The sequence below is a fragment of the Sinocyclocheilus grahami genome, unplaced genomic scaffold (assembly GCF_001515645.1).
Source record: "Sinocyclocheilus grahami isolate Dianchi unplaced genomic scaffold, SAMN03320097.WGS_v1.1 scaffold437.1, whole genome shotgun sequence".
Lineage (NCBI taxonomy): Eukaryota > Metazoa > Chordata > Actinopteri > Cypriniformes > Cyprinidae > Sinocyclocheilus > Sinocyclocheilus grahami.
In genome coordinates this window covers 846,221-858,634 of record NW_015505616.1, presented here as the reverse complement: position 1 = coordinate 858,634, position 12,414 = coordinate 846,221, and the positions used below count along the sequence as shown (strand labels likewise).

The window sequence follows — 12,414 nt, the reverse complement described above, 5'->3', positions numbered from 1 at the left end:
GACTAAATATTAAACCAGATATATTTATTAAAACTAAATATTTACCAAATAAGATTTGACACTTTCTTTTAATATTCTTTTTTTACAGAATACGTTTGGTTTTTATACATGAAAATATACAGTTGCCTTTTAAATTTTAGGATGCAACAGAATGATTATTTTTGGGGGGTCCGTGGCATCTGAAGCAAAATATTTCCAAAAGCTGGTCACGCCGGTGACGTGTTGATTGGCATTTACTGTATGCGTGTTTATATAGCAGATGCTTTTAACCAGTTAAGTGAGGAATAATAACACAACAAGAGGTTCATCATGAAAAGTTGATACACTTCTATAAGATAACAACAATAAAGCTTGCGATATGTCATCCTATTCAACCTAATGTTTTAGTGTCTTGAGAATTTAAAAGGGGAGACTAGTTTAAATGGCATGTTTGCATGGTCTCATTAGTAAGAGGAGAGTTTATCCATTCACTGGTGTCATATCACATGCGATTCCTGTTACATTAAACCCATCTGACTTCTCTTGCACGCTGTACTGTCCGTTTTCACCAGCAGGGAACAATTACATACAGACTAGTGGTTCTAAACCAGTTTTTTATTACAACAGAAGTACCAGAGGTAAAAATCAGCTTCGACAGGAGGGCCTTCCAATAATGTCTTGGTCAAATGGGGGATTTGGAATCAAAAAGGCTGAGAACCATTGCCACAGACAAAACATCCAACAGATGACAAATTAATGAATTAAAGAAATTGTAATAGCCAGCAAAGAGCAAATGAGAGACTAAATAAATTGTGTAAAGTTTAATTTCAAAAATAGATTTTAAATACTTTACCTGGATACCTTGTATTACCTTAATGATATTACAAAGCACTTGTAAAAAACTTTTTTTAAATAGTTTAACAGACTGTTTTAAGACTAATGACAAAAGAGACGGGATTACGGGAATAGCGAACAAACATAAGGCACAGACAATGTTTGGTCTCTCACAATTTCTGTAAGAAGAAAAACAAGAGGTCAGTTTGTAATATGTTCTTTTTACAGTTAAAAGTGATGCGTGGAAGTTTTTCAATGTGAAATATTTTTTTAAATTATTATTCTAGCTTATGCAAAGACAGCTATAAGTATAATGATTCTCCTGAAAAGTGTAAACACTGACATTGCTCCATTTGTCTGACGAATCCGACACAGCCACACTGATTCAACCAATGGACCTTTTCACAGACTGTGATGATGCTTTTCCTCAGTTATTAACATTGTAAATGTACTGTATAGAGCGCTGTAGTAATGACATATTTTTGTAGGTCAACCCTGAGGTTCGCATCACCCTGCTTCCCTCAACAAAAAGCCAATAGGATTTTTCCATTGACTTTTGGATTATTGAAAATAAGCAAATGTTTATGATTCTTTCACGTTTTGTTCATTTTACAATTTAACAACTTTTATGAATTTTGAAGACTAAATTACATTTCCAGATGTAAAAAGATAAACATAGGCTTTAAACAAACTACACCATGTTCGCATGGCTCTTGCATGGTCAAGCATGGTCGCCAACTCTATCAGTCTTTATATAAGAAACATTTGACCTGAAAGTTTGAGTTAGAAAAGTCTGCAAGAGATTATGAACACAACATGTCTGTAAAAGTGGGCTGGTGAGTAGATGAGTTTTCCTGTTTGGCGTGATGACGTTTAATATCTCCCATTTAGTCTCCTGTTAGAAATCACCTTTTTCAAGACAAGAAAAAGACTGAATGCCTTAAAATAAGACGTGGAAATATCTTGAACTTGTGTTAACTACAGACCTAATTTCAGGCTTTTAACCAATAAACCATTAAAAAAAAATAAAAACATTGACTTCTGGAAGATGGACTTGGAAGTGCTAAAATGCTAACTCGTTTCCGTGTTTTGGCCTGCAAAAATAGGTCATCTCGCAGCACTTTATAGAAGTGTATGTTTTCTGCTTCTGAGAACCCCAGAAATTTGAAAAAGGGTCCATGCACGAGTTTGGGTCAATGGGCATTAAAAATTATTTTTGCAATTCTGCTTGGTGTCACTTGTTGCACAGAAATTACACACTTTAGTCATTTTAAAAAGTCTGCTTTCGGTACATATTTCACCTAACTTAGCACTTTCCCCTTAAGTCATAAACCCTGAGCGTTCAGCCGTTTCCATCTGTCTGTCTTCCCACCCCTCACTCATCTCTGAGTTCCTTTTCAATCAATCATCTTTCATGATCTTCTAAGGCCCAAGGGTGGAAGAGTTCTGAGTCTAGCAGTAGTGTTCCCACACTGAGTAGGACCTGAGAGTACCAGTGTAAGCCGTTCTTAAGGATCCTATCCGGTCCGGTCCAGCTGTACAACAGGCGTAGAGGTGCAAATGCCCAGTGAGCTAGCTGTGGTTCATTCACCGCAGCGTAGCATGAGGTCATCACACCATTCACCACCAAAGTCCCATGGGCAGTAAGTGGGGCATAAGCCCCCCAGTCCTCCCGCACCTCCACTCGAGAGATCCGTGAAACACGCTTCCTGAATTCGCCTTCATTGACGATCAGCAAACATTGCCCTGGCTGGGCATCACTGGCAAATATCGTCCGGAGGAATCCAAGCACTGGCAGGCCCCCGCTGGAGCAGTTTCCAACCCAGATAAACAGTAAATGACCTGCTGTTAAGGAGGCGCTGTCCCCATCCTCAGTGCTGATCACATAAAAGTGCTTCGGCGTAATGGGGCTACGGTCCAGGAAGGTGAGGACCTTGCTGTAGACAAGCTCACCAGCCCCATCACTTCCCATTGAGGCCAGAACAAGATCTCCTGTTCGTAGGTCTCTGATTGGTCTACGAGTGCCATCCTCCATTGTCACCAAAGCCCCTCCAGGGAAACAGCCGCCCGTCTTTGCTGCTACTGAGTGCTCTGAAGAAACGTTTGAGGAAGGAATGGAAGAGAGGAATGGGAAGATGGAGAAAGAAAGGAACAGAAAATGTTTCATTAAGGAAATAAAGAATGGATTCCATGCCCAAGCCCCTGTTTCTAATTTTCATTTTTGATTAATATACCTCTAGTCTTTTGACCCTTCATTCATTGGTTGGTCCAATGATGTTTCGCTCAGTGATTGGTTGAGCTGGTAAATAGGATCAGTGTGGTGTCCTCAAAGTGGGACTTTTACTTCTTCATTGGGACGTTGGTGTAGGAGCGCCTCCTAGTGGACTGATTCTAACTTGACTGTCAATATTGCCTTTTTTGTACAAATTACAATATATACATAATGATATACAACATATATATATATATATATATATATAAGCTAGATTTGAAAACTTAGTTTTCCTTCTGATCATGTCAGGGACAGCAGACTTGCCTAACGATCTGGGCAGGAAGGACAGGAGAAAAAGGAATAAAGAGAAAGAAAATAGTGGGAAAAACAGAAACAGATAATGAATACTAGAGATTTTATTATGAAATTAAATGTAAGTAAGAGACAAAATAGTTAATCACACCTCTATAAGGGGTTGGCCAAAAAACAGCTATGCTATCTGCAGATTTATTTTCCATTTCTGTGGTGTCTTGGAAGAAAATCTGCAGAATGCATTTAAACATGGTAAAATGGTTTAAACATAGTTATTCATATATTAATTACTGGTCAAAATATTTAATAAACGAGCATGCAGAAGTTTCTCAATGACGAATATTCCAATTCTGCCAAATCTGCGGTGTTTTCTGAGGATTCTGTGTGCACAGATTACATTTACATTTATGCACTGAGCAGATGATTGTTTGTGGGCCTGCTAATGGCTAATGCATTTCACAATACTATGCTGCGTTGAAGCCTTAAAGGGTGAATGAGAATGACTTTAGTCTTACTTTGTTGTTAAATTACAGTAAAATTACATAATAGAAAAAAGTGCTTCCCTGACTTTCCCCTACTGTTTGATTCATTCTTATCACTAAAAAAATTAAATAGCATGTTGGCTATGGATGCTAAAAGCTAAATGGTAGATGCTAAAGCTACATGAAGCCTGTGTTGACTTGCATAGAAATAAAGATCAAGGTAAAGCATAGCTGGAAAAGTAAGAAAGGTAAATGTTAGAAATTGTGAAAAAAGAAGTGTGCATTCATCAGATGGCCCAGTGCTGTTTAATTAAATGTAAGTAAGAGACAAAATAGTTAATCACACCTCTATAAGGGGTTGGCCAAAAAACAGCTATGCTATCTGCAGATTTATTTTCCATTTCTGTGGTGTCTTGGAAGAAAATCTGCAGAATGCATTTAAACATGGTAAAATGGTTTAAACATAGTTATTCATATATTAATTACTGGTCAAAATATTTAATAAACGAGCATGCAGAAGTTTCTCAATGACGAATATTCCAATTCTGCCAAATCTGCGGTGTTTTCCGAGGATTCTGTGTGCACAGATTACATTTACATTTATGCACTGAGCAGATGATTGTTTGTGGGCCTGCTAATGGCTAATGCATTTCACAATACTATGCTGCGTTGAAGCCTTAAAGGGTGAATGAGAATGACTTTAGTCTTACTTTGTTGTTAAATTACAGCAAAATTACATAATAGAAAAAAGTGCTTCCCTGACTTTCCCCTGCTGTTTGATTCATTCTTATCACTAAAAAAAATTAAATAGCATGTTGGCTATGGATGCTAAAAGCTAAATGGTAGATGCTAAAGCTACATGAAGCCTGTGTTGACTTGCATAGAAATAAAGATCAAGGTAAAGCATAGCTGGAAAAGTAAGAAAGGTAAATGTTAGAAATTGTGAAAAAAGAAGTGTGCATTCATCAGATGGCCCAGTGCTGTTTTAATCTAATCAAGTAAAGCAAAGAAATTACATCTGATACCCAACATGACTCAAACATGGCTCTCTACATTAGATAGCTCATCAATCCACAGTGTGTGTAGTGTGTGTAGAAACAGGAATCTAATGCGATTCCTTCTGTATCCATAGACATGCTCTAACAGTCCATCTCTTGCCTCTTCTTCTCACATTACATGGCTGTGAGAAGCTTTGTTAGTTATGGTTAGATTTAAAAAATAAATGAATAAAATTGCATTTATTTGATCAAAAATAAAGCAAAACAGTTTTAAAAAATCATAATAATATTGTGAAATGTTATTTCAGTTTAAAATAACTAATTTAAATATTCAAATTTTTTATGTAATTTATTACTCTAGTCTTCAGTGTCACATGATCCTTCAGAAATAATTCTATTGTGCTGATTTTGCGCTCAAGAAACATTTCTTTTTATTATCAATGTTGAAAACGGTTTTCAACTGCTTAATACTTTTGTTGAAAGAGTGATGCATTTTTTAGGATTCTTACAGGATATTTTGTAACATCATAAATGTATTTACTGTCACTTTTGATCAATTGAATGCATTCTTGCGGACAAAAAAGTATTAATCTTCCTGACCACACATTTTTGCACAGTAGTTTATGCCATGCCCACTTTTATTAATTAAATTAATTCCCCCAAAACAAGTCCCGCCCTACTGTTTTCTCATTGAAAATCCTGTTTCACTAAGAAATACATCTGATTGCAGAAATAAAATGAATTGCAAATGATGTTTCATGTTGACTGGAACTTGCTAATATCCCACCATGTTTGTTTTCCTTTCCTTTCCCACCTTTTATTTGTAAGGACTAGTCTGTTTCTCGCTTGACCTCTTTCCCCCTGCACAACCTCAACACAAACACACAGCTGCTGTCTCACCTGATTTGACACTGCAGTGTATGTGGCCTTTGGATTCGTAGTAGACCCAGTCGAAGCCGGCCTCCACTGCCAGACGAGCCAGCATGGCGTACTTGTTCCGGTCGCGGTCCGAGGTAGTGATGTCAACCGCTCTGCCCTCATAATGCAGAGACTCTTCAGAGTGATGGCCGTCTTCATCCCAGCCCTCCGTCACACGCAGACGCACGACAGGCCACAGGTTCATCACTGAGATGGCCAGGGAGTTCAGCTTATCCTTACAGCGCTGCAAATAATAACGTATGAGAAACACTTACTAGAATTCAGAAATGTGAAAAGTGATAACATTTTTAACAGGAAGCAGGGTAAACTAAAACCATAAAAAAAACATTGGTATTGTTTTCACAGTTAGAAAAAGAAACTTAACAGCATGAGTAAGTTCATAGATGGAAAATCTATTATATATTTCAATGTCTCACAATGAAATATATAAAAATGTACTTCTGGTGGTTTATGTAGCGTAAATGGCCATACTGTGACAGTATTTAAACCCAACTGAATGCTGAGCTCTGATACATAAGTTACCAATTAAACAAACAGAAGGAGGCTTTGCGTGCCTGAGTGAGAAAGAACACAAGGCTATTGTCTTGACTTTGTGAATTTCCTGCAAGAAATATGGATTTTAGTAGGGTCATGTCAAAAAGCTTGTGGCAAGCAGTTGCTAGGTGAGAAACGCGATGAGCAATGGCAAATATAATCCTGACAGCCATTTGTAGAACTGACGCATTTGTGGTTAGCACAAACACACTCAGCCCATGGGCTGATAAATCCCCGTCTCAACCAAAGGCCACGAGACATGCAAGGTCACTGGATAACCACCAACTAAGTGGTCACAAATTGCTTACTGAGTGATGGCAGAGATTCTTTGATGTCGCCATCCTAAGTCCTCACTACATAGTTGTGCCATCAAACCATCTATTTCTGTTCTCCGAATTGGAGACCTACCTTTCCACGCAATAGCTACTCTTCAAAGCTGTGCGGACTAGTTCAGTGATTCGATGTCTCTGTGCTATTAGGATCTATCTCTCAGAGCTGAGCTCATTCTGCATGGCTACTGGACCATCAGAGTCCAGAGGCTGGTATTGGAGAGGAAAAGAGATTTGAAAATACAGTGCGCTTTGTTGAGTCTCTAAGGGTCACTGAATCCAAAACATGTACAGCAAATGCTTAGACTACAGTCAAAGTGTCAACAATGATAATACACTCTCCCACACTCAAATATGCTTCCTTGTATGCAAACCCGTATACATGCACACCCATGGCTTGCTTTCCTCCATGGAACCCAAAGAGAGATGTTTTGAAGAATGTTCACACTGCTCTTTCTCAAATAATAAATGAAAATGTAAGGGTAGCAGACACCAAAAAAATCTTCATAAAATGTGTCATAAATATGGTCCATATGATTCATGCACTATATTTCAAGTCTTCTAGAGTCAGTACAATACAATAACTTTGTGGGAAGGTCAAAAATTAAGTCGTTATTCACTGCAGGACGTCTAAAACCTGTAAATGACTTTCCAGTTCCATCGTCCCAAAGTCAATGCCTGGAATAAGGTCTGTATTTAACATAAGCTCAAGGTATTTTCTTTTTTTTTTTATCTACGACATAAAATTCAGAAATTCCCCCTGTGATTTAAAAATGCTAATATGTGGCTAAATGGGACTACAAAGGTTGTTGGGGATATTAAATTTCATTGCACAGAGCAGGAACAGTCATTTACTCACTAGTCCACTTTCATTGTGTTCGTACATGCTCTTGCTAACTTTTACAACTCAAACTTCCTAACTTGTAGATTTTAAATTAAGACTAAAAGAAGGTGTTGGAAGCTTAATGGTGGTGACTTTGAACTCACGAGACTGTGGTGTACTTTGCTTATCATTTAACTTCAGCTTTTTACTTCTGGAGATTTTTTTCGTTTCAAAATTCATGAAAGTTGTGTTTGTTTGTGAAGATTATCTTGACAAAATGTTAAGAATCATAAACTTTTGTTGGCACAAATATTCTGCAATAATCCAAATAACCAATAAACATGGCTTTGTGTCAAGGGTGCTGACATATTCTGGGTTGGCCAACAATATGTCATCAATGCAGAACTCTATAGATTTCATTTGCATTTGTACATACTTAAACTTGCAGGAGAAGACAAAGCACACCAGGTTTAACATCAGACGCCAAACTCTGGTTTTCACACGTCTCATAACCGATTAGGATATGAATATTGGATATTGAACATGCAGACAAGCAAATGAGATTTGAATTCTACAGCAAATGCCAAGATTTTTAGTGAATGATTCCATTGCGAATTCCATTGGATTCGATTGCGAATCATATTGGTTTGGAACAACTGAATGACCGAATTTTCATTTCTGGATAAATTTTTCTTTGAAGAACAAAACCCTCAGTGTCCCTTGTGAGATTTAGGGGAACGAATAGATGCATCTTGCCCACTTCACATATAAGAGAGTGGAGCTAATTGACATTTTAAAAATGTCAAGTCTTCCCCATTTCAAAAGTTAAAACAACGAGCTCCTGGACCTTGAAGAGTTCCAGTGAATTTTAAAAAGACCAAAATCGATAACCTCTCTAAGACTGTAGAACTGGTTTATGGTGACCTTCAGTAGTTTATGGTTAACTAGAAATATGCATTTGGCATGATTTCAGAAATGCCAATCTGAATGGAAAAATATATGTTTTTAGTTATAAGAATACAGAGATATAGATATTTATGAAGACATATTTCCCAGCACGTCTCCGGATTGGACGATAAGAATAGCGACTGGGTGAGCTGTAATAGATGCCTATTCACATAGCAGTGTGGATTTCAGCTTTTTTCATTGTGGTTGCAAAAGTGAACTGGACTTCATAAATCAGCCCGTGAAACCCGTTTTGCTTTCAAAGCGGAGATCGACGGGTTTTCAGGAGGAGCGCCTTCACACTAACCGCAGGCTACACAAACATTCACCCTGCGCGCACCGATGGCGCGGGGCCCTGAACACTCGCGCCTGTATGAGAGCGCCGGGGCCACTCGACGCTGAATCAAAAATAAGGTGGAGAAAAATGTGTGTGTAATTAAGGCTTAAATGCATGTGAAGCCCACTATTTTTACACACGTATGCCACAAAAACAAACAAAAAAATAACACGGAATAAAAAGGAAAAACAGACCAGAGGTTGTCTCCAGCAGTCGCCGCAGTTTGGCCCTCATAAATCGCGCGAAGGTCAGGTAAACGAGCGCCGCGCTCGCCGGAGAGGTGACAGGTAAAGACAGGGTGAAATCTACGAGCCCCTCCTCAGTTCCCACATGGCTCTCCTGGATATTAACATGTGGGCATTCAGAGGAAAAGAGCTGATATAAATACTCTTAGGTGAGGGGGAGATTGAAGTCAAATAAATTCCACTCTGTACCACATCAACGTCGTAAAAAATATCTGACGATTCGAAAAGGGGGTGTATGCCGTTAATCACGAGCTGTCGTGTTTAAGCGGGCAAACATTAAAACAGTCACAGGTCATGCTCAACCTACAAGGGCAGTTTTAATGTTTTCTTTTCCAATCGCGCTTAAAACAGCAACGGCACTGTTTTAATTCAACGTTTCAGCTTTCCCTTCCTTCCCACTTTATTGACAGTCACCCCTTTTGCGTTCATTCATTCACATAAATTGAGCTAGAGCCCTGTGGGAGAAAGTTCAAATATGCGGTTATAAAATAACCTGATGCCTACGGTGTCTTTAATTTGATGAAACCTGCCCCATATTCTCTGTTATGAAGACTGAAAGACTTGAAACCTTGAATGAACCCAAGGATTTTCACTTTTCGGTGAAAATAAACCGTGATCTCTTTGCTCACATAGCCTACATCAGCATCCACCACCATTTTTCATCTATGTAGTAGACCTGAACAAAGGGTCCACATTGATAGGTGACTACACAAGTAATGCAATGTTGTCTGCAAAAGTCTGGGAAGGTAACTTAAGGGTTGTAGTTTCGAACCCCACAGTGATTGAGCCATAAACTCAACATACTACTGACACTAAACCACATGTTAATTCCAGATGGTCTTTCTCTGTTATAAGTGAAGTCACTTTGGATGAAAGTCTCAACTATACAATGAATTATAAATTTGCATATTTTCTTGACCATATTTTCAGAATTATCTCAAGTACTTTCCAAACAAAATCCTTGAGATATTGCACTAATGACTGTCTATGTTGAAGATCTGGGTCGGAAACTTAGGGTTGTAGGTTCAAACCTCACTCATCCATGAACTATCATCACCATTCTGCCACTGATAAAAACCATTCTCCACATGCTGACCCAGATGTTATGAGTGAAGTCAGTTTGGATTACATTTTTAACTAATAATTTACAGACCTTCTTCACCATATTTTCTGAATTATCTCAAGGATACCTACATTTAATGATGCCCACTACCATTTTTAGCCTAAGCGACAGTACCCTGAACTAATGCACTTGATCTTGAAAAAGGCAACTTTATTATAAAATTAATAGTAGGAGTAGTAATAGTACTCCACTGCATGAAGCAGAGGGTGGTGTAGTCAGGTTGCAGGTTCAAACCTGATTGACCAAACTTGTATGACTTTCTTTTTTCTGGGGAACACAAATGAAGATGCTCTGAAAACCGGTTGTAACCAAACAGTTTTGGTTAGTATTGACTTCCATTGAATGGACACAAAACCATTTAGAGGCATTTCTCAAAATATCTTCTTTTATGTTCCACAGGAGGAGGAAAGCCACAGGTTAGGAACGACATAGGATGAGTAAAGAATTGTCCTTTTTGGGTGAACTAATCACATATTACACTTTCAGAAAGGTACACAACTCTCACTGGGGCGGTAATACTAATATGTACACTTTAGGTACTAATATGTCCCTTTAAAGCACTAATATATAGGCCTACTATTTAGGGGTAAATAATGTACAAAGATGCATCTTTTAGGTGTTGTACATTTGGATAGAAATCTCTACTAATAAAGTAATTAATGAACAATTAGCCGACCTAACTGCTCTGAGGAAACATTTCCGCGTGTGTCTGCCTCACCTGCGTCATCATGCGGTCCGCACCTGTGTTCTCCTCATCCTTGAAGATGATGTCTGGGTTGTAGTTGGGCGTGAGCTCTTTAAAGCGCTCGGAGTTGCGCGTTACCTTCCCCTCATATCTCCCACTGGCTCCCAGCGTTTTTTCGGCAACGTTTGGACTGAACTGCTTATAGGCGAGAGGCGTGAGTTTCCTTGGAGTCCGTCTCTTGCCGTGACCTCTGCCCGGTCCACAGCTGTCGTACGCCGGCGAGAAAACCAAGATGAACCCGGTGAGGAGCGCCGCCGCTGTGGAGAGTCTCATGCCAACCGGTGCCAGCGGGCACTCCAAAAGATGGAGTGTCAAAGATGGTGAAGATGATGGTAAAGCGACCCTCCTCCCCCCAATCTCAGCTTCAGTCCCCGCGCAAGATCACCGGAGGGGGAGGAGGACCAGTCTATTAGGACACCTGGCGATCACCATCCTTTTACGCACGGAAAGACCCCCCGGCAAACGTAGGGTTCCTCAAGCGGTGAGGTTGGTGCCAGCTCGTCGGTTCTCCTCTCAGGTCTGTAAAACTTGCTTTCTCTCAGTCCGAGCGGAGACAGGGGGAATAAATAGAGAAGTTCCGTTTATCTTGGCACGCGTGTTTAGAGTCGCCTGCAGGCGGGTCCTGGTTGCGCAGAGCCGCGGTCAGAGTGCGCGTCCCGCAGCGGTTTCTGGCTCCCGGCTCGGCTGTTTGACTACTGCGCTGTGGCGCGCGGCTCTCAGTTGAGATGGAAATGGAAGTGACCCGAGCTCAGATGCTACTGAAGCAGCCGCACCCTGCCAGTCCTGCCCTCTGTCTGTCTCTGCCCTCCTCTCCACCCCTCCTGGCAGACGCGCTTTATCAGCCCTGCCGCTCTCCCCCTGTACCGCAACCGGCGGCTGCCAAGACGCGAGACAAACAGGATGCGCATTACAGGTCTGGACTCTCGGACCCTGATGTGTCCAGTCATTTCAACCTCAGCAGCAATGCTCTGCCGGTCAACGGTACGTCAGCACACGTACAGGACCTTACACACACACACACACACACACACACACACACATACACACACACAACTATCATTTGGAGACACGGAGTCTTTACTATGAATAATTACAAGACAAATTATGTTTGTTCTAATTCAAAGTTTTTATTATTCAAAGATAACGTTTTTCGAATATTTAAAATAAACTTTATATATTTTTTTTATTTATGCTCATTATTAATCCACTAAAATGTTAATTTCACAAATAATGCAATTATAATATTAGTTATTCAGTTTATTTCCACATTTTAATTTTCCACTTTTACCTTTGAAAGTCAATTGACTTGAATTATTTATTTTCTAATGAATTAATTTTATATTTGTGATGGAATACTTTTTTTAGACAAAGTGGGACAGACCACGAGCATTAGTGGGACAGTGGTTTATAGTATTTGGAAAAATATTTTTGCTGCAGTTGAAATACTACAAGAATATTTAACAATTTTATGCCATTTATAAAATAGAATTTTGTCAAATTATTGACTCGTGTGTGTATATATATATAGACAGGGGGAATAAATAGAGAAGTTCCGTTTATCTTGGCACGCGTGTTTA

General features: G+C 39.4%; 1 protein-coding gene across 1 annotated transcript; it reads right to left on the bottom strand.

The window, feature by feature from the left end:
- Positions 1 to 2,164: 2,164 nt before the first annotated feature.
- LOC107551900 (indian hedgehog B protein-like) lies at positions 2,165 to 11,110 on the bottom strand. The gene is made up of 3 exons (XM_016233667.1): positions 10,811 to 11,110; positions 5,718 to 5,979; positions 2,165 to 2,904 (listed from the first exon to the last, which is right to left on the bottom strand). Exons 1-3 carry the CDS (start codon positions 11,108 to 11,110, stop codon positions 2,219 to 2,221), a joined length of 1,248 nt encoding a protein of 415 aa, XP_016089153.1. The 3' UTR covers positions 2,165 to 2,218.
- Between the last annotated feature and the right edge of the window lie 1,304 nt (positions 11,111 to 12,414).

Coding starts and splice junctions, on each gene's coding strand:
- LOC107551900 (XM_016233667.1), bottom strand. CDS start 11,110: ATGAGACTCTCCACAGCGGCGGCGCTCCTCACCGGGTTCATCTTGGTT. Junction 5,980..10,810: donor CGGACCGCATGATGACGCAG/GTGAGGCAGACA, acceptor TATTATTTGCAG/CGCTGTAAGGATAAGCTGAA. Junction 2,905..5,717: donor ACACTGCAGTGTCAAATCAG/GTGAGACAGCAG, acceptor ACGTTTCTTCAG/AGCACTCAGTAGCAGCAAAG.